General features: G+C 34.4%; 1 protein-coding gene across 2 annotated transcripts; it reads left to right on the top strand.

The window, feature by feature from the left end:
- Nucleotides 1–1,621: 1,621 nt before the first annotated feature.
- Nucleotides 1,622–24,629, top strand: LOC113522766 (zinc finger matrin-type protein CG9776-like). 2 transcript variants are annotated; one of them, XM_031907545.2, is made up of 15 exons: nt 1,622–2,077; nt 4,810–5,017; nt 7,300–7,493; nt 7,653–7,780; nt 10,888–11,016; nt 11,582–11,685; nt 12,606–12,724; nt 13,109–13,412; nt 15,267–15,384; nt 17,032–17,121; nt 17,307–17,512; nt 19,393–19,529; nt 20,318–20,352; nt 20,422–20,523; nt 22,012–24,629. In XM_031907545.2, exons 1-15 carry the CDS (start codon nt 1,775–1,777, stop codon nt 22,484–22,486), a joined length of 2,652 nt encoding a protein of 883 aa, XP_031763405.1. In that variant the 5' UTR covers nt 1,622–1,774; the 3' UTR covers nt 22,487–24,629. The 2 variants fall into 2 exon arrangements, with proteins under 2 accessions (XP_031763405.1, XP_026764415.2); XM_026908614.3 differs by having other exon boundaries at nt 20,318–20,523.
- Nucleotides 24,630–26,145: the final 1,516 nt, after the last annotated feature.

Below are 26,145 nucleotides of genomic sequence, written 5' to 3' on the forward strand. Positions count from 1 at the left end.
TACACCGGCGGGATATTAGTGAGGGATGATAACGATGATGAAATGACATATCAGTTAGCCCATTATGATGAATAGGTCTAAAATTCAGCACAATGGTTTCCAGGGAAAAGCACGTGGACATCGACTTGGTTTTTTTTTAATGGGTGATAATGGAATAGTGGCGCCGCCTACGCTAACGGGATACGCTGGCGGGGCACCAGTGAAAGGTCATAGATGAGAATGAAAACAGGCCAGTTAGCCCATCATGATGAATTCATCAGGAATTAACCATGATAGTTTTCCGAGGGTACCACGAGGAGGTCGACCTGGTTGGGTATATTTCTAGCAAGGGGATTCTCAGTTTCCATTACTAACAATCCCTTTCCCCCCAGTGTGGACGTCTTGGCTCTCTATTGATAATACTAGTTAGTAGGATACCGATTGTTTGCTAAATTATGTTGTAGAAATCGTGTAATAGTAAACGGCTGATTGTTTTTTAATGTGATAAAAATGGTACGGTAACGCCACCTATTCGTATAAATACACTGGCGAAGTAGGTATCAGTGACTTACGATAGGATAAGCCCAAATCACTTGGCCCATTGTGACTAACACACCAGGAGCATTAATTACAATTATTATTACAATATTTATTATTAAGATCGTATATTTAATAATTATCACTTCTAAATTATTTTGTCTTAAATTCACTTTTCTTCTACTAATAGCGCCATTTATGACCTTGTGATGGCTATTGGCAAAAATTAGAACTATTTTTAAATTGTTAACTTAGTTCCTAAATTGTTCTGCAGAGGCAGCATCAACAATAGTAAATAATTATATTCTAGTTAAGAAACATGTTAAAAAATAAAATTGTTTAAAAATATTGGCTTGAGATACATCTATAGATTTTCTTTTGAATAAGATATTAAAAAATATTCTTAAATTGTGAATTATAATTAAAATAAATATTTCGTGTAATTTAACAAAAATATATCCCTAATATTAACTAAGAGCATTGTAATTTTTGTTTGTTTGTAGGCTTAGTATAACATAGTATTATTTTTCACAATATATAATGTGTACATTTTCTTTACAAAAAGTCATAGAAAGGAACCGAAAGTACTTTCTTAAATCCATTTAAAAAAATAGTACCTACTTATTAATAATCTGTGGATAAAAAGGAAATTCTTGATAATTTATCTGTGAAAGTGTTGCCAGTTTGATATATGTTTTACATTTTTGTAATATTTATATCTTCGGATTAACATTTAAGTAAAATATGTTGTTACTTCTTGATAGAACTTGATGTCAGCTATATTCATTAAGTTATATATTAATTTATTATTTTATGTTTTTTAATTAAGATTATACTGCTATTAATTTGTAATGTGAAAACGATTAGTCACTGCGTCAGAAGTATTTATTATTATTACTATTCCATCTATTATTTCTAATAATATAAAGAATGGGTTTTTTCAGTTATGGTTCTTTAACGTTGTCTCTTTCTAGGCCCTATAATTATTTATTCACCATTAATATTCTAAAGCTTATATTAAAGCATTTTAATTAAATTAAAAAGATAAGACTAGGAAGTTATTAACAATAACGTAACTTTTTAGAAAACAAAAATTAAATTTTACTTGATTATTTTGGGCAACACTGATCTTTAAAAAAATATTGCTTTTCTTGCTTGTTTTTGTGTTTTTTCATTTTGCAAATATAAATCTAGTTTATTGTTTTATTTATTCTGGATAGTGAGAACACAGAGACAAATACAATTATTTAATAATAGAATGTCCCGTGATCCCAGAAAAGAGTATTACAGAGACCGGGATCGTGATTGGGGACGTTCAGATTACCGGAGTCGGCTTCCGAGGAAGCGGTCTAGATCAAGAACTAGAAGTCCAAACAACCGAGACCGCATTCCCGATAAGCGACACAGCCGTTCCCCAAGGAAGAACGAAAAGGAAATCACGGATATTCTGATTGAAATATCTAAACTTCCAGAACCAAGTGAACTGTGGGACGGCAATCAGTTTCAAGAAGGCAATTTCGCTGGTCCCCCTCAACCGTCGTATCCGTCTATCCCACAAGAGGTATTTTATTTTTAATTTTAAGTAAATATTTATAATTTTATCATCCCTCACTGTCGCCTCGCCAGCCATATGCCAATATCACGAAAGCGTATTTTCCATTTCTTAAAAAACTACCATGTGTTGTGTTTGCAAAGATGTTAATTTTTTTTTTTTAAATCTCAACATGCGTTTGAAGTTTGTGGCTACAGTGTTCTATTTCTTTTTTTTTTTTTGTTTTTTAGATACTGGGTGGTTGGCAAAAATATAAAATAATTTACAAAACAAAATATAAATACACAGAACTGTACAAGTACATTGTAAACTAAATCTTAATTTTTCATTTTTCTAATGGAACTGTTAAATCTTAAAATCATTAAACTAAATAACTCATGTAGATAGTAAATTCATTTATTTTAACATTTATTATATAAGTATGTCCCTTTTCTAAGAAATTTTGCTTGACAAAGACAGTATTATGGGTTCTAGATACAATTTTATTCTCTGCAGTAGTGACAAGGCATTTTGGGCATAGTTCTTAAAAATATAAATAGATAATTTTTATTGTTTCCTCTATAAGATTACACTAGTAAACTTATTATAAATACAAACATTTTTTTTTTATTCAACTTAGAATGGCAAACAAGCTGACGGCCCACCTGATGAAAAGTGGTAACCATCATCTATAGACATGAGCAGTACCATGGACATAACAGAGTATATTGTTTCACCCATGATACCCCCCATCCGTTGCCATTCCTGAGGATTCAAATGTTATTCCACTGTACCCTTTAAATTCATGCTATATCCCACCCTTCAAATCGAAACACAGCCATGCAAACACAACTGCTTCACGGTAGAAACAAATGGGACAGAGGTACCCAAGCAATCGACTTTTGTACAAAGTCTCCCTCTGGTACAAATACAATATAACACTAAGAAACCAATGGGTGCCTTTATATAATACAAATATTTTCAATGCAGGTAACTCAGTATCTACTCTCCAGTTTATTGTGGTATCATTATTAGTTTCTCTCCTAGCCAGTATCTCACAGTCCACTCCTTAATGCCTTTCTAAAAATGTCTTTATATATACTCTGAGGGCCTACCATGAAGTATTTTTCGAAATTTCGGGGACGAACGTAACAGAAATTTGATGTTAAAATTACATAATACATGCTGTTTTAAATTATTAAAAAGGTTAAAATATCGTTCCCTTGGACTATTAGAATAGGATTTATGATGAATGAAATGTTAAGCTCCATTTACTGGGTCGATTTTGCTACGAACAAAAACACGAAACTAAGCCCGATATTTCGGAATTTCATTTCATGGTAGACCACCTGATTATTTTGTTATTTATTTTAAATAAGTACCAAGTTTGAGAGAAGCCTTTGTCAGTAGTGGTCAGATAACGGCTTATATGATGATGATGGTAAGGCTCCTGATGTCAATCATATTTGAGGTATCAACACTTGCCGGCCATAGATACACAGTATTGTTATTGAACAATTACTTTTTAAATGTCAAACAAAACTCACTTCAAAAAGGTGACAGCTAATAAGGATCTAGAGAAGGGGAAAAGGGATTGTTAGTAATGGAAACTGAGAATCCCATTGCTAGTAATATGCCCAACCAGGTCAACCTCCTCGTGGTTCTCCCTGGAAACTATCATGGTTAATTCCTGATGAATTCATCATGATGGGCTAACTGGCCTGTTTTCATTCTCATCTATCACTCTTCACTGGTGCTCTGCCAGCGTATCCCGTTAGCGCAGGCGGGGTTACCATACCATTTTCATCCATAAAAAAAAATAAGGATCTAGAGTGCATTGCCCGTGAAATGTTACATTGACTACATTTGTCAGATATGCAGAATTATCCAGTGTTAGTTTGTGTGTAGTGAATTTGCATTATCCCCAATGATATAAAGCATCCTGATAGAACATGTTTGTCTTATAATCTGTATATCTATAATATATAATATATAGTTAAATTCATATATGTATATAAATAGACTTAGTATAAATTGTATATTTACTTTTGGATAAATGGATGGGTGATTGAGCATCATTATGCTTGTAGTACTATGGAGAAGTAAAAGTCTAGATTTATAAATGTATTTAAAATTGTCTTGGCAAACTGGTTTTTTTTTTGTAAATTAATAACCTGTTAATTGTAAATTAATAATTACCTGGCATAATTAGTATCAATCTTGCTATGGACTGGAATAACCGTGCATAAAATAAACACATAGTTAAAGTAAACAGGTTTTTTTTTTTAATGGGTGATAATGTAATGGTAACCCCGCCTGCGCTATCGGGATACGCTGGCGGAGCACCAGTGAAGAATGATAGGTGAGGATGAAGCAGGTCAGTTGGCCCATCGTGACGAATTCAACAAGAATTGTTCACGATGGTTTCCAGGGGGAACCACGTGGAGGTCAACCTAATAGGGCATATTGCAAAGTAAACAGGTTAACAGATCATAAATATGTTATTGTTTATGTTACCTTTTTAGTAATTATATTTTTGAACTAACTTTTAACCCTGACTATGTCTGTGTGACTGTGATATCTTTAGTGACCGGAATAAAAGTATCCTACATCCTTTTCTGTTTTATATAGTATCTTCCTTTTTTTTTCCTCTACCCAAAGGTTGTTTGAAAGAAATTGTTTTAGCAATAAGACCAAAAGGTGGTATTTCATATGTGTAATGAAATAATAATAAATAGACTAATATTATTCAATTTTCAAAGGGTGTTCCAAACCCTCCATACGGGTCGAACTATCAACCACCGTATTCGGGGATCTACGACGACTTCCCACCAGTAGCGTCGGTGCCACAGTCAGCTCATCTACCGGACATGGCAGCGTGGAATCAGATGTCTTTGCCACCTCCCCCACAGACGCCAATGCAACCGCCCATCGTTCAGTTCAATGTTGAGGATCAGATTAAAAAAGAAGGTATTTTTTAGTTATAAGCCAATTATGATATTATTTTTATGGTTACACCTATCTAATTATTTTTATGTCAAATCTAAAAGTGATTTTTAGTAATTATTAAATTTAAATCATTATTTATTAAAAATAAGTTTATTTACAAGTACTTTTAAATCCTCATTTTTTATGACTCTACTGCAGAGTTCCGGAGTTGTTATCTGTTGAGAAGAGCCCAAAAGAAATTTAACTGTGACCCTTTAAAATCTCTGTTAACATTATGTGTATTTATTTAAATATATTATGTCTAAAATTACATGGTCGTTAAAAACCCGTGCATGATCGAGTAACACAATGCATATATGTCATTCGAGTAATCGTTTAGTGTTTGGTAACAGTTTTAAGTTTTCTAAAATATCATTTAACGCCCATTCCCATAAAAGACCTGTTAACTTTTTTTAAACAATACTTCAGAACAGTATGTTTTCAATTTGTATTTAGTATTAACCCTTGTTTGCATAATTTTTTTATTGGTGAAATAAATGAATGTGATATAATTCATGTTCAAAATTAAAGGAAAAATGGTAAAAAAATAAATTTGACAGCTATGTTTTTTTCTGCAATGGACATTAAAAAGGTATCCAGACACGATCATCTTAAAGTGAACTTGTTCTTTTATATAATTTTTGGGCATTCAGTGTTATGATGGAAATTTCCACCAGTATGCAAAGAAGGGTTAAGATTATTGAGATCGCTGTTAAAATATATTCATATAGGTTTATTTACCAATAGACTATATTCAAACAGGAATTGACAGGATTAAATATTTAATAGACATATAAATTCACCTCTGTCCCATTCGTATTTCAACACGAATTGAATTGAAAACACGTATTGAAACACGAATGGGACAGAGGTACCCAAGCAATCGACTTTTGTACAAAGTCTCCCTCTGGTAGACTAATGAGCTTATGGGCAGCAGCGTCTCTTTTAAAATATATATAAAAGCCTAACTGCGGTTGCCAACCCGCTTGCCAAGCGTGGCAACTACTGGCAAAACTCGTCTTATGTGGAAGGCTTATGTTCAGCAGTGGACAGGCCTTAAGGCTGAAATAATAATAATAAAATTTACAATCACAATTCATTCCTGTAATGCGTAATTGTAGGACTGTATTTTTCCATTGTGTAATATGTATTGCCCAGAAGTCACTGTCTGAAGATGGATTTTGCCCGTTTTTGTACAAAGTGTATGTGCTAAGAGTATTTTTTTTTTATTGCTTGACTGTATTTATCGACAATTTTATGTTATTCATACATTTTTGTTTTAATTTAGCTGCTGTTCTTTGCTTTTAAGTCTAAACCCACTTTAATATGGCAATACTGATCAAATTTCACAAATAAACGGACTTCTGTTACTGTTTCTATAAGATATAAAATTTGTGGTATTGAGCGTTGCCAAAAGTCATGTTAAATTGCTATGACAATCTGGAATGACAAATTGATTGACTAAGGACACGAACGAAATCATATTTTGGATGATTTCGAATATGCTTTTTAGTATTTAAAAAACGTGATAAGATAGGGAGGGATTTTAGCATTACTTCTTATTTGTGTTTAAAAAAAAATTGAAGACACCTTCAAGCATGTTTGTTATGAAATTGTTCTGAGAGATCGTAAGTCTACTATGGCAAATTTTAAAGGGTTTGATACATTTACATATTATTCTATATTTAGTAGTATGTTTGCTCGGATCGAGCTCAGCTTAACATTTTCAAACCCCTTCTTGTCCTGTGTTTTATAATATTTCAGACAATCTATTATTTAAATAGATGCATAAAGTATGTATAGCTAATGAATTATATATTTATTTATACATAATTATTGTACATTTTTTGCACCAAAATCCACAACTAATTTCTTTTCCAGGTTTGTATTATGTACATTCAACAATTACATATATATATATATATATATATATATATATATATATATATATATATATATATATATATATATATATATAATAAAAAGAGTATTGTCAAGTATTTCAATATTTAACAGCGTCGATTCGTCGCCATATTTGGGAACAAGGTCTTCAGCTCATCCTGACTGGAGACTGTATAACTCCTGCATCCTTATACACCTTAAGCCTTTAATGCTCCATTACATACAAATATATTTGCTGTACATACGAGTGTAATATCACACTAGTTTCTTATATTTTCTATTGCATGTATACTTTGGCTATGTGACATTACACTCCGTTTCTGATATATATTATTATTTGACTGTCCACGTTGTCCCCACAGCCGCAATAGAGTCGGAAATGCGCCATCAAAAAGCCGCCCTGTCTAAGCAACGCGAAGACTACATAAAGAAGACGTCGATACTGAAAAAGGAACTAGAAACATTGAAGGAGCAACGCAACGAATTGCACGGTGACTCTAAACGTTCTCCCAGCCCGGACACCAAGAGGTTCCTTAAGGAGAACACGAAGTTGCAGGTTTGATTAATGAAATGCATATGTCATGATATTTATTGAATCACATAGTGTTGTACACATGATATGGTTGCTTACATTATTTAAAGCTTTGCGTACAATAGGGTGTTGTACCGTACTGTTTGTTGCATACCGTTACTTTGAGGGCCGTTGTCTGTGTAGTTGGAGATCCAGAATAAGCTGAAGACTATCAACAATGTGGTGGACATGCTGAACGGTATTATCGGCGAGGAAGCCCGCGACATACCGGAAACCGATGACACTGAACGCCCATCCAAACGAAAGTCCAGGTGTGTTCTAAACATTTCTCTTTGTGAAATTCCATTGTTTTGTTAAACTAAAACGCGTATAGATACTTAGTATAATAATTGCTGAATTAATTTCCGCAGGCATCATTTAGTTTAACAAGATAAAATTGTATTTAATACTATATTATATTATATAGGTAAGTATGTACATATGAAATGAGTATATTACTTTACATTCAGTCCCAATAAGCAGGAATGCGCAAGTGGCTTTAGCGCGAAGAGAAGAGCTTTGCTTTTCACAATATGACAGTGGTATCGAGACCAAAGGAGTGATGAAGATCATCAGCTTGTGTGCTACGAACAATCCACCTGCTACACCCAAATGCCATGATATTGTAAGCTTTCAAATCTTGCTTCACGTATGAAATGAATTCCATGTACCATTTGTTAATAATTCATGTTGGATTTAGTTTAATGAAAATATGTAAGTCGAAGTCAATTCATTGTACGCTAGCAGTACATAAAATCACTGTTTTTTTTTTATTTTATTGTTGAGAGTGTGCTAAGGAAAGACATCCTTTCAACCAGTTTATGTACACATATTTTACAATTATTTTTTTACAGTTGTCCTACTTTTTTATCATGATTTGACTTTGATACCTAAAATTGATATTGTAAAATATCTTTCCAGTCTTCGAATTATTAAACTAGTTAAAGTTCTTTGTCTTTTATTACCTGTTTTATATACAATATACAGCTTTTTGCGTTCTCGTCTTTAACACGTTACTTACATTTGGGTGAGTGATAGAAGTTTTGCGAATAAGGGAAATGTGTTTCCAAACGTTTTGTTAAAAAAATTGTTAATTAAAAAAAAGGTTGGTAGTACAACTTCTGCAAATTTAAAAAAAGAACATTGAATATTTATTAGCATTATATGCGTTTTTTTTTTTTTTTTTATTTCTATCGCTATGTATATTTTTATCGTGTATATAAATGCAGTTTTTTTTTTATAACGTTTACCAGAAAAGCTTATCTGCTTGGTTTTTCCTGCATGGACTAGTTAAGTCTCTATTGTATTATTTTATTTAATAGTTGCAAAAAAAAAAAAATTTAAAGCAGAAAATTTGTTTTTTGTATTTCCCAGTTGTTATTGAACAACGAGGATTTTTTAAGAGATTTAGGGTTTCGAGTGTGATTCGAAGATAACTTTGATGGTCAAGCTTTTGCACTGCATGTTTTGCATTTGGAAAAATTATATAGCTTGCGTGAACCAGTTAAATAATGAATATTATAAAACAAATTCTATAATTTTTCTTTTTCAACAAGTTGCGTGACGTGTTTTTTTTTTTTTAGTATTAATCATAGCACTTTATTGCTAAAGTGGGCGTAGAATAAATGGTATATACAGCCAAAAAAAAAATAGTTTATGTTCACAATTCTTAGAGTTATGTTGAAAAAGAATAGGCCGCGATATATTTTTAATCAATTTTATATGTACATTATAGTGGTCGGTTGGTTCTATTATTTTAACTCGCCATTTAATTTTTTTTTTTTTTTGTTTTTCGTAAATAAACCAACTTCAATTTTGACAAAAATAGTATAGAGCAGTACTAAAAGTTTCGTTGTAAAAATAAAATATCATAATCTGTTCAAATTGAATATATAAACAATTATCTATGTTAAAATTGAAAACCTCATTTTTGAAGTCGGTTAAAAGTGACCATTTGTTTTCATTTTTTATTTGCTAGACTAAAACAAAATTTTCTTTAATAGAGATTAAAAATGCATGCTAAGATCGTTTACTGACTGTGTCAAATATAGAAAGAGTTCTATATTTGACACAGTAAACGATCTTAGCATGCATTTTTATCAAATTTAGTTATTTAAAAAAAAATCATACAAATTCAAATTGTACATACACACTTTCTGTAATAAATTGTATGACAATGAAATCTGTTTCGTAGTTAAGAAGATGTAAGAAAGGAAACGGACAGACACGGGTAGCGGTTTTGTTTTATATTTAAAAATAAATATGAAAACATAATTCGAGTATTTATTTATTGTGTGTACTTACTCTAATGTCGGTAAAGAAACATGTCGAGATTGCATACCTACTAATTATACGAAAACAAGACTACATAGTGGTTAGTCGATTAAAATTAGATAGATAGATAATTTATTTGCATTACTTACTTACAGCACACAAATTACAACATACATATACAAAAAAAAAAAAGCGAGATAACATAAATGATAAAAAAAATACACAAAGGTAAATAACGAAAATTGTTTCGTTTGTGAATGTGCCATAGCAATACAAAATTATTTGGTTTAATTCCACTATTATTATTATTTACGTAGCATCTTAATAATTTGCCTGAAGATGCCTCGTGTAGAGGTGAAACACGTGTCGCAAAATGTGCGTGGACTGGATAACGGTCAGAGATTGATGACTAATATGGATGGTCGTAAAAGTTTTTCTGATAATTATAGTAGTCATTCAAATATTGATCGACTCCTAGCAGGAGGCTTAATATTTACTGTAATTATTATTTTATACTTGGTGCAATAAGGGGGGAAAGGGATTGTTAGTAATGGAGACTGAGAATCCTATTGCTAGCAATATACCAAACCAGGTAGACCTCCTCGTGGTTCCCTCTGAAAACTATCATGGTTAATTCCTGATAAATTCATCATGATGGGCTAACTGGCCTGTTTTCATTCTCATCTCTCACCCTTCACTGGTGCTCTGCCAGCGTATCCCGTTAGCGCAAGCATAAAAAAAAATGCTTTTTGCAATAAAGGTAAAATAAATAAATAAGTCAGTGACTTTACTAATGATAGAGGAATTAAAAGAGTTCTAATCGACTAACCAGCGACATATTTTTTTTTAATGAATGCTAATCGAATGGTAACCCCGCCTGCGCTAGTCCATCGTGAAGAATATACTTGGTATTCGGTACGATGGTTTTCAGGAGGGACCATGGGGAGGTCGACCTGTTAGAATATATTGTTAGTTGGGACTGATAATCCGCATTAACAATCACTTAAGCGATATAAACTTATGCAAATTAACACCTCAATTTTACAACAGATTCTAATTATTTGAAATACTTTTTTTTTACTTATTATAATAATGTATCGGCCAGGTCCCCTTCCAACCCGAAGTTCAACTACGTGTACTATGACCCGGAGATGCACTGGTGCCGTGTGTGCAACGAGTTCCCGCCCACCGCTAAGGATTACCTGAACCATCTGCATTCACCGTCGCATCATAAGTGAGTACTAGAAATTAGTGTTCAATCTCGTGGTTGCAATTTATTACATATATATATATATATGTATATATATATATATATATATTCATATTTTTTTACCAGAGGGAGACTTTGTACAAAAGTCGTTTGCTTTATTTACAGTAACTTTACTTCAAGAAACACGAATGGAACAGAGATACCCCTCTGTCCCATTCGTGTTTCTACCGTGAAGCAGTTGTGTTTGCATGGCTGTGTTTCGGTTTGAAGGGTGGGATATGGCGTGAATTTACTGGGTACAGAGGAATAACACAGTTAATGGCTGAAATAATAATATTAAAATGTCATATTAAAAAAATAATATATATATATATATATATATAATGAGTAGGGATATATATTTATATTATTACATGTATCACATCTCCATATTTAGAACTAATAGAATTTTTCGTCGTGCCTCCCACCACATGTTTATAACCTCTCTATATGCCTTCTTGTAATTGTTCATATCTATAATAGGTTTACTATTGTAATCTTTTGGAGGAAACAATAAAGAGTATCTATCTATAATTGTGTGTTTGTGCAGGATGGCGGCAGCACACATGGAGGCGCCGTGGCACACCGTGACTGGCGTCAACGAGGGCTTCCCCAGCTACCCGGCCGCGCCCACCAAGCGTACGCCCATCAGAGGTACGTGCGGGAGACTGGTTTTTTTTTGATGGGTGAAAATGGTATGGCAACCCCGCCTGCGCTAACGGGATACGCTGGCGGAGCACCAGTGAAGGGTGATAGATGAGAATGAAAACAGACCAGTTAGCCCATCATGATGAATTCATCAGGAATTAACCACGATAGCATTATCATCCATTAAAAAAAAACCCGCGGCTCCCGAGGGAAACCAATAATAGTTATTTTGGTTGAATTCGTCACGATGGGTCAAATGTAATAATAACTAATTAACTAGTTTATTCCCACCCATTAAAAAAAATATTGAAAGGGATAGAAGTAATAAGTGTACATCAAGTTTCATGAAAATTGGTCGAAGTGTCAAAGCTCCAAGAGGAAATAAATGAATGAACTCACTTTCACATTACGAAATAAGAAATTTAAAAAAAATACGAATAGATTTAAATACGAATTTCGATATTACGAAATTTACAGTAATTTTTAAGCAAATTCCAGAAAGAGGAGAGAGATTATTTATACATTCTTTATTGATCGTAGTATAAAAAAAATATCAAGTACAAAAGGCCGACTTCACGCTATATAGCATTCAATTATTATATTTTTTTTTGTTTGTGTGTACATTACCTTATATCTTCTCCAAATCTGAATGAATTTTTCTAATTTTGTTTTTCGATTGGTAACGTTCTTAACTACGTTGACCCCATATTGAATTCGTCAAAATTGTGTATTTTAACACATGGATCAATAAGTCCCGAGACTAACCTAAAGATGGCGCTCGTAGTGAACCAGTAACCAGGTCTTTCTACAATACTAACCTTTGCTTGAAACGTGTAGAAATTTTAAGTCGATCGGACCAGAAACAGCTGAGTTATCGAGGTTGGAGTAAAGTTAAAAATACTACAATTTATCCATTGCACCAACAGGTTTACAATTCTTCGTTCCATCCACGGCGTGGTACTGCAAACTGTGCGATCAATTCATCGGGGACCTCCACTGCGCCTCCGCTCACCTCAAGTCTATAGTGCATTCCAAAAATTATATCGTAAGTACCCTAAATCTATAATAATTCAAAAAGAATAATTTTTTTTTTTTTATACAACTTAGAATGGCAAACAAGCTGACGGTCCACCTGATGGAAAGTGGTAACCGTCGCCTATAGACATGAGCAGTACCATGGACATAACAGAGTATACTGTTTCGCCCATGATACCCCCATGCGTTGCCATTCCTGAGGACTCAGGTGTTATTCCTCTGTACCCTGTAAATACTTACAAATATTTTGTGAATATAGTTCTACATATAATTCTTTTTTTTTTTTAAATATTGTGTGAATATAATGTAGGGTTTCTTTTTTGTTGTATATTATATTATTAATAAACTTTTTATTATTGATAACAATTTAATACATCTATTCGTCTTTTTCTAGAATTTTGTAGAGCAAAATCCACATTGGGAAACCGACTGGATGTCGGACCGGCAGAAGGCCTTCGAAAAATCCAGAGCCTCGAAAGTAAAGGCCGAAGACAAGCCCCAGTACACCGCTCACACGATCACATTCAGCAAAGACGGCTTCCACACGAAACGCAAAGATAGTCCCACGCCTCCATCGGAGGAGAAAAAGAAGAAGAAGGACAAGAAGAAAAAGAGTAAGAAGAAGAAGAGCAGCAGCAGTAGCTCGTCGAGTAACAGCAGCAGTTCAGACAGCGAGCCCGTCAGAAAGAAGAAGAAATGTGAGTTGTGAATTAATTAATGTATAGATTATTTTTTATAGAAAAAAAAAGTATATATTTTGAAAACGTAAAAATAAAATTAATAATAGTAATTTGCACAAAAACACGATATATATATATATATATATATATATATATATATATATATATATATATATATATATATATATATATATATATATATATATATATATATATATATATATATATATATATATATATATATATATATATATATATATATATATATAAATGTTAAAATTTTTAATTAAAATTAGCAAAAATGCTAAAAAATAAAAATACAGTAATGTTTTCAAATTCTAATGTAAAAGTATCACCTTATGTTATACCTGACCTTATGTTACCTTATCACCTCACCTTTAGAACGTTGTTTTTAGTCTATCAAGTCTTCAAATTGAATAATGACTTTTGTCCAAAAGCCATTTGTACAATTTTTGTTTGGTCTTAAATTGTTCCAGTGTTATTATTTACTATTATAATTATGTCTTTGGTCTTATATGTTATATGTAGATAGATGCTTTATTAATATAGGACTCATAGTTTTATTAATAATACTTTTTAATTCTTACTGCACACTTTTTATTCTAGATACATCATAGATTAATTAACACAGAGCAGAGTAAAACATTACGTTCGGAAACACATTACAACATTATATACAAGTAGAGAATACAATCCCGGAATTCCGAATGACAAAGGCAACGTTTTATTATATATATTATATATATATATATATATATATATATATATATATATATATATATATATATATATATATTTGTTTTAATTGCGAAATATAAAAACAATTAAATTTATATATAGTTGTATGTATTTTTCAATGCTATATATATATATATATATATATATATATATATATATATATATATATATATATATATATATATATAACGGCCCATTGCTTTTGTCTCTGTGTGAGATTACCAACAACTGTCCATGTATTGGATGGACAGTCTTGACAACTAAATATTATAATTGGTACAGTAATCACTATAATCTAACCTGAATTAAGGGTTAAGATTTACTAGTTTATAACTGTTATTCAGTTTACACACAGTAAAATATTAAAATAACCTTTATTTGATACGAAAATTTTTTACAATTAGTGTTTCTACACATCATTTCTAATATTGTTATATGTGACTTATTAAATGCATAAATAAATTATGAATTATTTAAGTTTTATCTTATTTATTTGTTAATTGCCCACTGCTGAGCATAGACTTCACAGATGGAATACAATAAAGACCCTACGTCTAGTACCTATTTACATAACAATTTTATTACTATACCATTAATAACAAACAAACAAACCAGAGTTTATATATATATATATATATATATATATATATATATATATATATATATATATATATATATATATATATATATATATATATATATATATATATATATATATATATATATATATATATATATATATATATATATATATATATATATATATAGAGAGAGAGAGAGAGAGAGTGTATCCATAGAAATGATTCGAGGAAAAACTGGTCAACTTTTTACATACAATTTTGCGTGATAAATAGTTATGAGCGATTCCTTTATAACTTCTATATTTATTTTGTCTTACAATTTCTGCATCTTTTTAATGCGTAAACACTCGTTTTATTTATTAAATAATACGTTAAGATACATTTTGTGCGTAAGTATATAGAATTAAAAAAAAAAAGAGTCAATTAATTTGACAATTAGCTGACAAAAAGTTGACCCGTTCTTGAGGCTTGATACTCGTGTCTATATAATCTAAGAACCCAAGTTATAATTAAAAATTTTGAACTTGTTCAGCAAAAAAGGAGAAAATATCGGAACCGGACGACAAGAGACTGACCGAGTGGATGTCCTCCATACAGATGGAGATGTTGAATGATAGCGATAGAGAACTCCTGCAGACGCTCAAGAGCAAGTACGTGCAATTTATATAATTCTCGTCTTATCAGCTGTTCGAATCGAAGAACCGACAACCAATGGGGAATAAAGGTTGTTGAGTGGCGACTGCGTACAGGTAAACGCAGTGTAGGACGACCCCTCGGTCGTCCTACCCTTACCTTACTCGTTACTAGGTGGGGTGACGACTTTAAATACATTGCAGGGAGTCAGTGGATGCAGGTGGCTCAGGACCGTTCTTTATGGCAGTCTATAGGAGAGGTTTTTTATTTTATACAACTTAGAAAGGCAAACAAGCTGACGGCTCACCTTATGGAAAGTGGTAACCGTTGCCTATAGACATGAGCAGTACCATGGAAATAACAGAGTATGCTGCTTCGCCCATGATACCCTCCATGCGTTGCCATTCTTGAACTCATGTTATTCCTCTGTACCCTGTAAACATCCATGGTTTGAAACACACCATGCAAACACCACGGTTCATGTGATGGGCGGATAGTGGCTGAAATGATGAGATATCATGGGGGTTGATCATGGCCTCCTTCGAAATAGTATACTCTGTTATATCCATGAAATTCAACAGTTCTTTTTTTTCTTCAAATTAATATGTAGATACGAGATAATTTTATATTTACTATAGGTCGTAAAATGCGTTTACCACTTTCCATCAGGTGGACCGTGAACAGTAAAAAGCTGATATGATGATGTTAGGTACTGTGACTATAAGTTCTATTTATAAATAAAAATAGAAAAAAAAATGAAGTCCACCAACATTAAGTTTATTTAAGTTAATGGACATGTCAGGTATACTGCATGAATTCTTGCCTTTCCTTCGTGTTAATACGTAAATTCACGCCATATAACCCTTCAAAGAAACACAGTCATGCAAAAGCAGTTCGACGGTTGAAACACGAATGTGACAGAGTTTTGACAATGGGGAGTATTGACAATGGAAAATAAACAAGCAAAATTTCCCAATCAAAACAGCTCGTGTTCGGATAATCATCGCTGAACTACATTATCAACGACTATCACGTCGCTACTAGTTTAGGAACTAGGAATAAAACAAACATTAATATTGTATGTTCTTTATTATTATTTTTTTTATTATTAGCTTTTGACGTATATACAGTCCTAACGCCGTCTCAAAACTTTATCTAGTTTCCCTAGACGCGGAAAGAGAAGAAAAATTTCTGGTTTAAGTTCAGCTAACATACGAGTACATTGAATACTGCTTCTGAGGGAGACCGTACAAAAGTCGATTGCTTGACTACCTCTGTCCCATTCGTGTTTCTACCGTGAAGCAGTTGTGTTTGCTTAGCTGTGTTTCAGTTTGAAGGATGGGATATGGCGTGTATTTACAGGGTACAGAGGAATAACACTAAGAATAACTGAGTCTCAGGAATGGACAGTCATAATAGTATACTCTGATATGATGGTATGATGATGACTTTGATGCCATTCTAAGTTGCATAAAAAAAAAATAAGACCAACATTAAATTTATTAAAGTTAAAGTGGCGCATGAATTCTTCTCTTTCCTTCGTGTTAATACAGCACTCTAATAGAATATGATGCACATCGATGGTATTACAAGTTTGACAATGGGCTGACAAGGACTTTCCCAAAAAAACAGCTTGTGTTCTAACATCCGAACAATTATTACAGAATGAAATCCGACAAGCGTGACGACAAACGCCGTTCGCCGAGTCGGCAAGAGAAGGAGCGATACATCGCTGAAATACAAAGGAAGACTAGGTAAGTACTACATTTTTAACTTGTTTTTTTTTTATACACTTTGTATCCTGGGCGAAACAGAATGCTCTGTTATGTCCATGGCACTGCTCATGTCTATAGGCGACGATTACCACTTTCCATCAGGTGGGCCGTCAGCTTGTTCGCCATTCTAAGTTGCATAAAAAAAAATATTCGATTAAAAACAGGGAATCTGAAAGACGCGAAACCCGCGTCCGCGACGAGTTGCGGCGACGGGACGACCGCCGCGACGACAGGAGAGAGGAGAGGAGAGATGATAGGAGAGACGAAAGGAGAGATGACAGGAGAGACGAGAGGAGATCGGAGTCGCACAGCCGCAACACACCGCCGCGGGACACCAAGAAGCCAGAGGTTAAGAAGATGCCCTTCATTGGTTTGTACTTCAAAATTAATTTAAAAAAAAAATCACCTCATAATTGCCGATGTTCATAGAGTATATAGTCTCACCAGTCTCATTTTTTTTATCGCACTAATGACCAGCTGAACAATGCAGAGCATGACATCGATTTTGCTAATAATAGCATATTTTTTTTATATATATAAATGTAATTTAATTAAAAGATACCCTATTTTAGTAGCATAAAACATATTTTTTTTTATTAAATTTTATACTATTGTAATATAGCGTGACTGCACGAAAATATGTATCTAATTGAAGGCATTGGTGTCTAAGGTACAGGCTAGGCCTAGTTTATACACTATAGTGCTGGGCGTAATGCTACATTTTATACTTATATATTTCGCTTTAAAATTACTGTAAGCCCATGACTGTATATTTTCAAGTGCAATAAATCTTTATTATTATTATTACTTCAAAATCTAAATTCACAATCAATTGTAAATAAATAATAAGCCATTAAAGGCTGTACTTAATTTTACATAACTAAAGAGAATACATGAAAATGTGACTAAAACAAATGTAAATTTATGTTGAAATTAAATGTCGATAAACGGTCTTTAATTTGATACAACCTTAGATTTTTTTTTTACTGGGTGAAAATGGTATGGTAACCCCGCCTGCGCTAACGGGATACGCTGGCGGAGCACCAGTGAAGGATGATAGATGAGAATGAAAACAGGCCAGTTAGTCCATCATGATGAATTCATCAGGAATTAACCATGATAGTTTCCAGGGGGAACCGCGAGGAGGTCGACCTGGTTGGGTATATTGCTAGCAATAGGATTCTCAGTCTCCATCACTAACAATCCCTTTCCCCCCAAACAACCTTAGATTATATAGATAGAGCATCGAGCCTCAGAAACGGGTCAACTTTTTGTCAGCTAATTGTCAAATTAACTGACTTTTTTTATCAACGCTCTATATACTTATGCATACCAATATATCTTGACGTGTTATTTAATAAATAAAATGAGTGTTTACGCATTAAAAATATGCAGAAATTATATGACAAAATAAATATACAATAGAAGTTTAAAGGAATCGCTCGTAACTATTTATCACGCAAAATTGTATGAAAAAGTTGACCCGTTTTTCTCGTAGCATTTGTATGCAGACACTCTATCTATATATATAATCTAAGGATGCAACTTATCTTCCGACAGAGGCATCCTCTAAAGGTTTCCAATCTGTCTTGCCCCAATCTTGTCTACATCGATATATATAAATATTTGATAATGAAACGGTGCCCCGTGTAGGTGCAAACTGAAAATCAGCGCTGAACTAACATCAGTCCAGCAAAATCTGAGTTTGTACCTATTGCCAGGCATTTGTACCTATTATACGGATACTGCACAATATATTTATTAATTAATATATGTACATTATAATTTCTGTATGTCTGTAAAGAATGGCAATAAATTTATTATTTATTTATTTGTCTTGTCTTGTGCTTTGCGAGTCCATATTGGACCGGCTGTTTTCCTAATATCATCTTCCCGTCTCTTGTCTACCTCTTTCTTTTACTGTCATAGGGTACCATTCTATTTCTTTTTAATTTTTTTTTTCTCGTATCATACGTCCAGCTCATTTCCACTTTAGTTATTTGTAATTTGCATAAGCATTCTTAAAATTTGTTTTACTTTTGCTACTGGTGCTGTTTTTAATTTAACCGACAGATGAAAAATAAATCCAAATTCACTAAGACACAAATTAAGGCTAGCAAAATCTCAGCAATGTACCAGACATTTTTTTTTTTTAATGTGGTCAATAAAGGGTAAATAAAATAAATAAATAAAATGGTAAATTAGTTTAAAAAATCAAATTGCAAATACTATTTTCGAATGTTATTTCAGGTAAAATGCCAGTATATAAGCACTTAGGCAAGAACACAAAGTTGGAGGACCACAAAAAAGGGGAACAGAAGAAGAAAGAAGAAGAGGGAGTTGATAAGAAGCGTCGTGAGGAGATGGACGCTGAAATACAGAAGAAGGTCAGTAGTAAATTCAATAATTAAATTAGTCTTTATTTATTTTTTAATTCAGTATTTTGTTTTTGTAAATTTTGCAAATGTATAAAAATTAATAGTGAGCTGGTAAATGTTAGTGGGTCGTTGAAAGTACAGTGATAAAATCTAAAGTTTATTTTTATTGTAAAAAGAACACCCATGATTATTGGTCCTGGTTTCAATACAAGTTGAGCATTCTCGACAAAATTATATGCAAGTTAATTGAGATTGTGTTCCATAAAAAAAAAAATTAACGCAAAAAGGAAATTACTAGACCGTCTTTGATTTGTTGCGTATGCTTATGGGTGGTGGTGGTCACTTAGTATTGAGTGAGTCGCATGCTCGTTTGTGTGCATAATTTTTTTTACACCACTAAGAATGGCAAACAAGCTGACGGCCCACCTGATGGAAAGTGGTAACCGTCGCCTATAGACATGAGCAGTACCATGAACATAACAGAGTATACTGTTTCGCCAATGATACCCCCCATGCGTTGCCATTCCTGAGACTGGATGAGATATACTCAGGTGTTATTCCTCTGTACTCTGTAAATTCACACCATATCCCACCCTTCAAACCAAAACACAACTGCTTTACAGTTGAAACACGAATGGAACAGAGGTACCCAAGCAAACGACTTTGTACAAAGTCTCCCTCTGGTGAAAGAATGTGTTATAAAAATGATTCAATGGCGAGATTCAAGTGAGTTTTGATAGGTGAGGAAGATTGTATAGTGGCGAGGTGGTAGTTAGTATAATGTGTGGTTCTGGCAGGTGGCGGAGTTCAAGGAGAAGATAGCGAAGGCGCAGCTGGAGCGCGAGCAGCAGCGCGCCGAGCTGCCGCCGCCCGCCCTCGCGCTGCCCGCGCAGCTCGGCGCGCTGCTGCCGTCCTACGCGGCACCGGCACCGGCACCAGCAGCGGCGGCACCAGCACCGGCAGCACCGGCAGCACCGGCACCAACACACGCCGCCGCGCCCGCGTTAGTACACCACCGTCATGATACCACGAAGGAGGGGCTCATCCACGATCCACTATCGTCATAAAAGCCACCACCCTTCTGTCAGGCGGGGAAGAGATTGTCAGTAATGCAGACTACCAGTCCCATTGCTAGCAGTATACTCTGTCAGGTCTGTCATTCGTGTTTCAACATTCGTGTGAAGCAGTTGTGTTTGCATGGCTGTGTTTCGGTTTGAAGGGTGGGGTATGGCGTGAATTTACCAGGTGCAGAGGAATAACACCTGATTCCTCAGAAATGGCAACGCATGGGAGGTATCATGGGCAAAACAGTGTTATATCCATGGTACTGCTCATGTCTAGGCGACGGTTACCACTTTCCATCAGGTGGACCGTCAGCTTGTTTGCCATTCTAAATTGTATATAAAAAAAGCGTTCCTTATATTGTCCACATTATTGTATTATAAATTGTAACTTAATTATTAATAATCGTATTGGAAAAAAGACTTAAACTATAATTTGCATGCTTAATATTTGCTGAATATGGAAACTGTTTATGTATTATATAAAAGCTTTGTCATTACCTATTGCAAAGCAAATAAAGTATTCTATTCTATGGCAGTCTATGGGGGAGACCTATGTTCAACGGTGGGCAAATAAATACATACATACATACATACATACATAACTGTCTCCCATTAGGGTAGGCAGAAACAATGGAATCAAACAAACCTCTTTCGCTTCTTCCACATTCATCAATCTTGTCATACACGCTCGTCGGTTACGGGTACTTTTAATTTGGCCCTTCTTCAGCACGTCGCCTATTTGGTCGATATACGGCAAATAAATGCTAATGATAATATACACAAATATATGTGAGGGGGGGAAGGGATTGTTAGCAATGGAGTTTGACAGCCCCATTGCTAGCAATATGCCCTATTAGGTGGTCCACGTGGTTCCCCCTGGAAACCATCGTGAACAATTCTTGTTGAATTCGTTACGATGGGCTAACTGACCTGCTTCATCCTCACCTGTCATCCTTCACTGGTGCCCCGCCGGTGTATACCGATAGCGCGGGTGGGGTTACCATTCCATTAAAATCCATTAAAAAAAAATTGTGAGTTAGAGGTATTCGGACAGCTTTTATACAAAGTATTTTATTACAAGTGCTTAGTGTAACCCTGCGTTGACCTGTAATACAGGTATCTCAGTCTCTCAATTATATTTATAATTTGTTTAATATAAGCATTGTATTTCACTGTAATGAATTGTGAAGAGAAATAAATCTGTTTATTATTATTATTATTAGAGTCTCCCTACAGTAAAACGATAGTGAACTAAAACAATACATTAAATACGGCAAATCTTGCCAAATTTCTGTGTGCTGACGACACTTTGTACCTATACACAGTAGTCATTCGATAAAAAAATGATATATTTTATACTGCAATCTTAGTGAATTATAAGAGAAGACGTTTATAAAAAAAAATTAATAATTTTCTTTGACTTTCAGATCTAATTTGCAACCGAGCCTTCCCAAAGACTTCCAAGACGCCCTCGACATCATATTCCCGACGGAAGTGAAGCCCGACTTGAACCAGCCGGATCTATTCGCGATGTCCGGGCTCGGATTCCCCCTGGGAATGCCTCCTTTCCCGGGCCTGGGCATTTTGGGTCAAGCGCCCATGCCTCCAATGTTCGGATTCGATCTCAACGCCCCCATCTTCCCTCCAAGGCCTCAGTTGTACGATACCCATGTACCACTAGTACCTGCTCAGCAAAAACAGAGACCTAATAAAAATTACAAGAATACAAAACAGGGAAATAAAGCGGCAAATAATAAACAACAAACTAACAGTGCGCCAAAGACAGAGACAATGATGAAGAGAGAGAATGAGGAGAATGGTGATATTGCGAAGAAGAAAGAAGAAATGGACGATTTAGCAATGTTAGGTATAGACGCGTCTGACGTAGGAGCTGGAATGTAAAATTAGTGCTGAGTTTTGGACATTAAGTTGTTAGTTGTAAAGAAGGAAGACTGGTTCGTGCATGGACAAGAAATTGTGAGGCTAGAAGGGCCAAGTTTTATGAACTACACATTTGAACTTCAGAGTGGATAGGTTGAAATGATGAAATTATGGATTAAACGTATTCTGGTTGATATATAAAGCATATCTAATTCTTTCATGTTTTATATTTTATTGTTTTGGAAATAGGATTTTTGACTATTGTTTTAAGTTGACGGTGTACCAAGGGGATTTTTTTTTAATGGGTGATAATGGAATGGTAACCCCATCCGCGCTAACGGTATACACCGGCGGGTCACCAGTGACAGAGGATAGGTGAGGGTGAAGTAGGTCAGTTAGTCCATCGTGACGAATTCAACAAGAATTGTTCACGATGGTTTCCAGGGGGAACCACGCGGAGGTCGACCTAATATGGCAAATTGCTAACAATGGGGCTGTCAAAATCCATTGCTAACAATCCCTTTCCCCCCAGTACCAAGGGGTTACGTGATTGTCCCATCGTGAGGTATTCACCAAGATTTAATCATGTGGTTTCTAGTGGCAATGCATAGAGGGAGATCTAACAAGATAAATTACATGCTTGTAATCGTAATTGAATCCCAATTCGTTTATAATGCAAAATGCATGAAATAATCAAAACTTTTACATAGTTTTGTCTGAATAAGTGTCTGGATTCGAAGTTTTCGGGCCAAAAGAGTTGACAAATTGAGTTTTACTCTCCTACCACTATATAACAGGAGAGTAAAATTTGATTTGTGTTCAAAAAATCGGTAAAATAGTGTGATATCATGCTGTGTGTGTGTATTGAAAGTGACCTTTTTCTATAAAACATTTTACAATGTAAGCAATATGTGTAGAATTGTGATAATCGTTAGAATCATATAAAAAAAACTATAATATATTACACCTCTGGTCGACTAATCATAATTATGTACTTTTTATTTTGAAATTTAATCGATATTTTTATGTAATTTTCTTTAATAGTAAATAATTGGAAAACATATTCTTATATATATCGAAAAAGTTGTGTTTGCATGACTGTGTTTCGGTTTGAAGGGATATGGCAGTGAATTTACAGGGTACAGAGGAATAACACCTGAGTCCTCAGGAATGGCAATGCATGGGGGGTATCATAGGCGAAACAGTATACTCTGTTATGTCCATGGTACCGCTTATGTCTATAGGCGACGGTTACCACTTTCCATCAAGTGTACCGTCAGTTTGTTTGCCATTCTAAATTGTATAAAACAATAAAGACAAAAACAATTAGTCATGAAAAATGTACGGCTGAAGTGATACTTTTTATATACTAAAACTAAACTAGATCTTAGCCATGGTCCTAACATAGAATAGATCACCCTTCCTTTCCTACGGGTGTCGTAAGAGGCGACTAAGTGAGGGCGAGGGATGGGCAGCAGCGTGCCTCTTAAAACATTTCTAAAGGCCTAACTGCAGTTGCCTACCCGTCTGCTAAAGATGGCAACTACTAGCAACCCCCCTCCCCCTCCTTTTGGGGGAGGCTTAGTTCAGCAGTGGACAGTTTAAGGTGATACAGCAAACTAGATCTGCATTTTTATTCCATTGACAATCGGTATGTGAATTAATCACTAAGAGCCAAAGCTAAAATAAGTTATTATTTCCTGTTTATACCTACATTTACATTACATGTACATTTTTTTTATTGGATGAAAATGGAATGATAACCCCGCCTACGCTAACGGGATACGCTGGCGGGGCACCAGTGAAGGGTGATAGATGAGAATGAAAACAGGCCAGTTAGCCCATCATGATGAATTCATTAGGAATTAATCATGATAGTTTCCAGGGGGAAACGCGAGGAGGTCGACCTGATTGGGTATATTGCTAGCAATGGGGTTCTCAGTCTCCATTACTAACAATCCCTTTCCCCCCTTACATGTACATGTGTTTATACCTACATGTATATTTCTTTATATTTCCTTCAATGGTTTCTATCACTGAGACATTTCATAGCAATGTATTTTTATATCAATACGATTAAATAAGTGCCCAATTTTATTTTGTTTAATTCAATATAAATAACTAGTATATTCTTTTTTGTTTTAATAAATATTATTAATACGTACTACTTGCGTTTTTTTTTTATTTTAAAGATCATCAGAGGGAAACTACAAAAGTCGTTTGCTTGGTGACCTCTGTCCCATTCGTGTTTCTACAGCGAAGCAGTTGTATTTGCATGGCTGTGTTTTGGTTTGAAGGGTGGGATATGGCGTGAATTTACAAGGTATAGAGAAATAACATCTGAGTCCTCAGGAATGGCAACGCATGGGGGGTATCATGGGCGAAACAGTACACTCTCTTATGTCCATGGTACTGCTCATGTCTACAGGCGACGGTTACCACTTTCCATCAGGTGGGCCGTCAGCTTGTTTGCCATTCTAAGTTGTAAAAAAAAAATATAGAAATTTCGTGAAGAAAAAAAAAAACGAAAATTAACCTTACATATGGGAGTAATTACCGTGTGGTCCCGGCATAGAATGGACCATTCCTTCCTTTCTCGTGGTTATCATAAGAGGCGACTTAATAGTCAAAAGATGGGCAGCAATGTCCCTTTTAAAACATCACCAAAAGCTTAACTACGGTTGCCAACCCGCTTGCCAAGTGTGACAATTACTGGCAAGACCCCCATTATGGGGGAGGCTTATGTTCAGCAGTGGACAGTTAACGGTTGAAATGATGAATCAAGTTAATAACTGGAATAAACCGGATAACTTTGTCACTTGGAAATTATAACTGGTTTTAACCAGTTATTTTCCTTATCGAACAGTTTTAATGTTCATACCTACTGCTCCTTCAGCGTAGATAAGTCCCCGTGTTTATGTGTGACCCGCAGACCCCGTTATAGGCAGCTGTTACTGCAAAATCGCAGATAACATCTCACAAGTTTGATTACTGTTGGGATCTTTTTTTATAATGGATAATAGAGACATGGTAGGGAGAGAGGGGTTGTTAGTAATGCGGATTATCAGTCCCATTGCTACCAATATACCCTATTAGGTCGACCTCCACGTGGTCCCTCCTGGAAACCATCGTGCTGAATTCCAGGTGTATTCATCATGGTGGGCTAACTGACCTGTTCTTTCATTTCACCTATTCACTGGTGCCCGGTATACACTGACGGGCACAGTGAATTTGATGATAATTAATTAGTTAGCCCATCGTGGAATTTGACGATAATTAATCATGATGGTTTTCAGGGGGAACTGCGTAAAGGTCGATCTGACAGGGTATATGGGACAGAGGTACCCAAGCAAACGACCTTTGTACAGTCTCCCTCTGGTATACAATATACACATTTGGGTATAGACTATCTCATCTCAGATTATAATCGCGAATATATTATTTTGTTAACTTTTAGTACTAAGACTCGCAATTTTTCTCTTCTGACGTAGTCGTTTAATAACAAATCTCTTTATTATATAAATTTTTCTCAGATAGTCATAAAATTTCATGAAATATTATATATATGTGGCTATCCATTATCTTTATCTATCATTAGATTGTGTAGTTTTTTTTTATATGTAAAATAATTTCAAATTTTATCCCTTACAAACAAACAAATAATCAAATTTTTCCTCTTT

Source organism: Galleria mellonella, unplaced genomic scaffold (assembly GCF_026898425.1).
Source record: "Galleria mellonella isolate WM207_F2 unplaced genomic scaffold, CSIRO_AGI_GalMel_v1 utg270, whole genome shotgun sequence".
NCBI classification, from domain to species: Eukaryota; Metazoa; Arthropoda; class Insecta; order Lepidoptera; family Pyralidae; genus Galleria; species Galleria mellonella.

Coding starts and splice junctions, on each gene's coding strand:
- LOC113522766 (XM_026908614.3), top strand. CDS start 1,775: ATGTCCCGTGATCCCAGAAAAGAGTATTACAGAGACCGGGATCGTGAT. Junction 17,122..17,306: donor GAAATACAAAGGAAGACTAG/GTAAGTACTACA, acceptor GATTAAAAACAG/GGAATCTGAAAGACGCGAAA. Junction 19,530..20,317: donor ACGCTGAAATACAGAAGAAG/GTCAGTAGTAAA, acceptor TGGTTCTGGCAG/GTGGCGGAGTTCAAGGAGAA.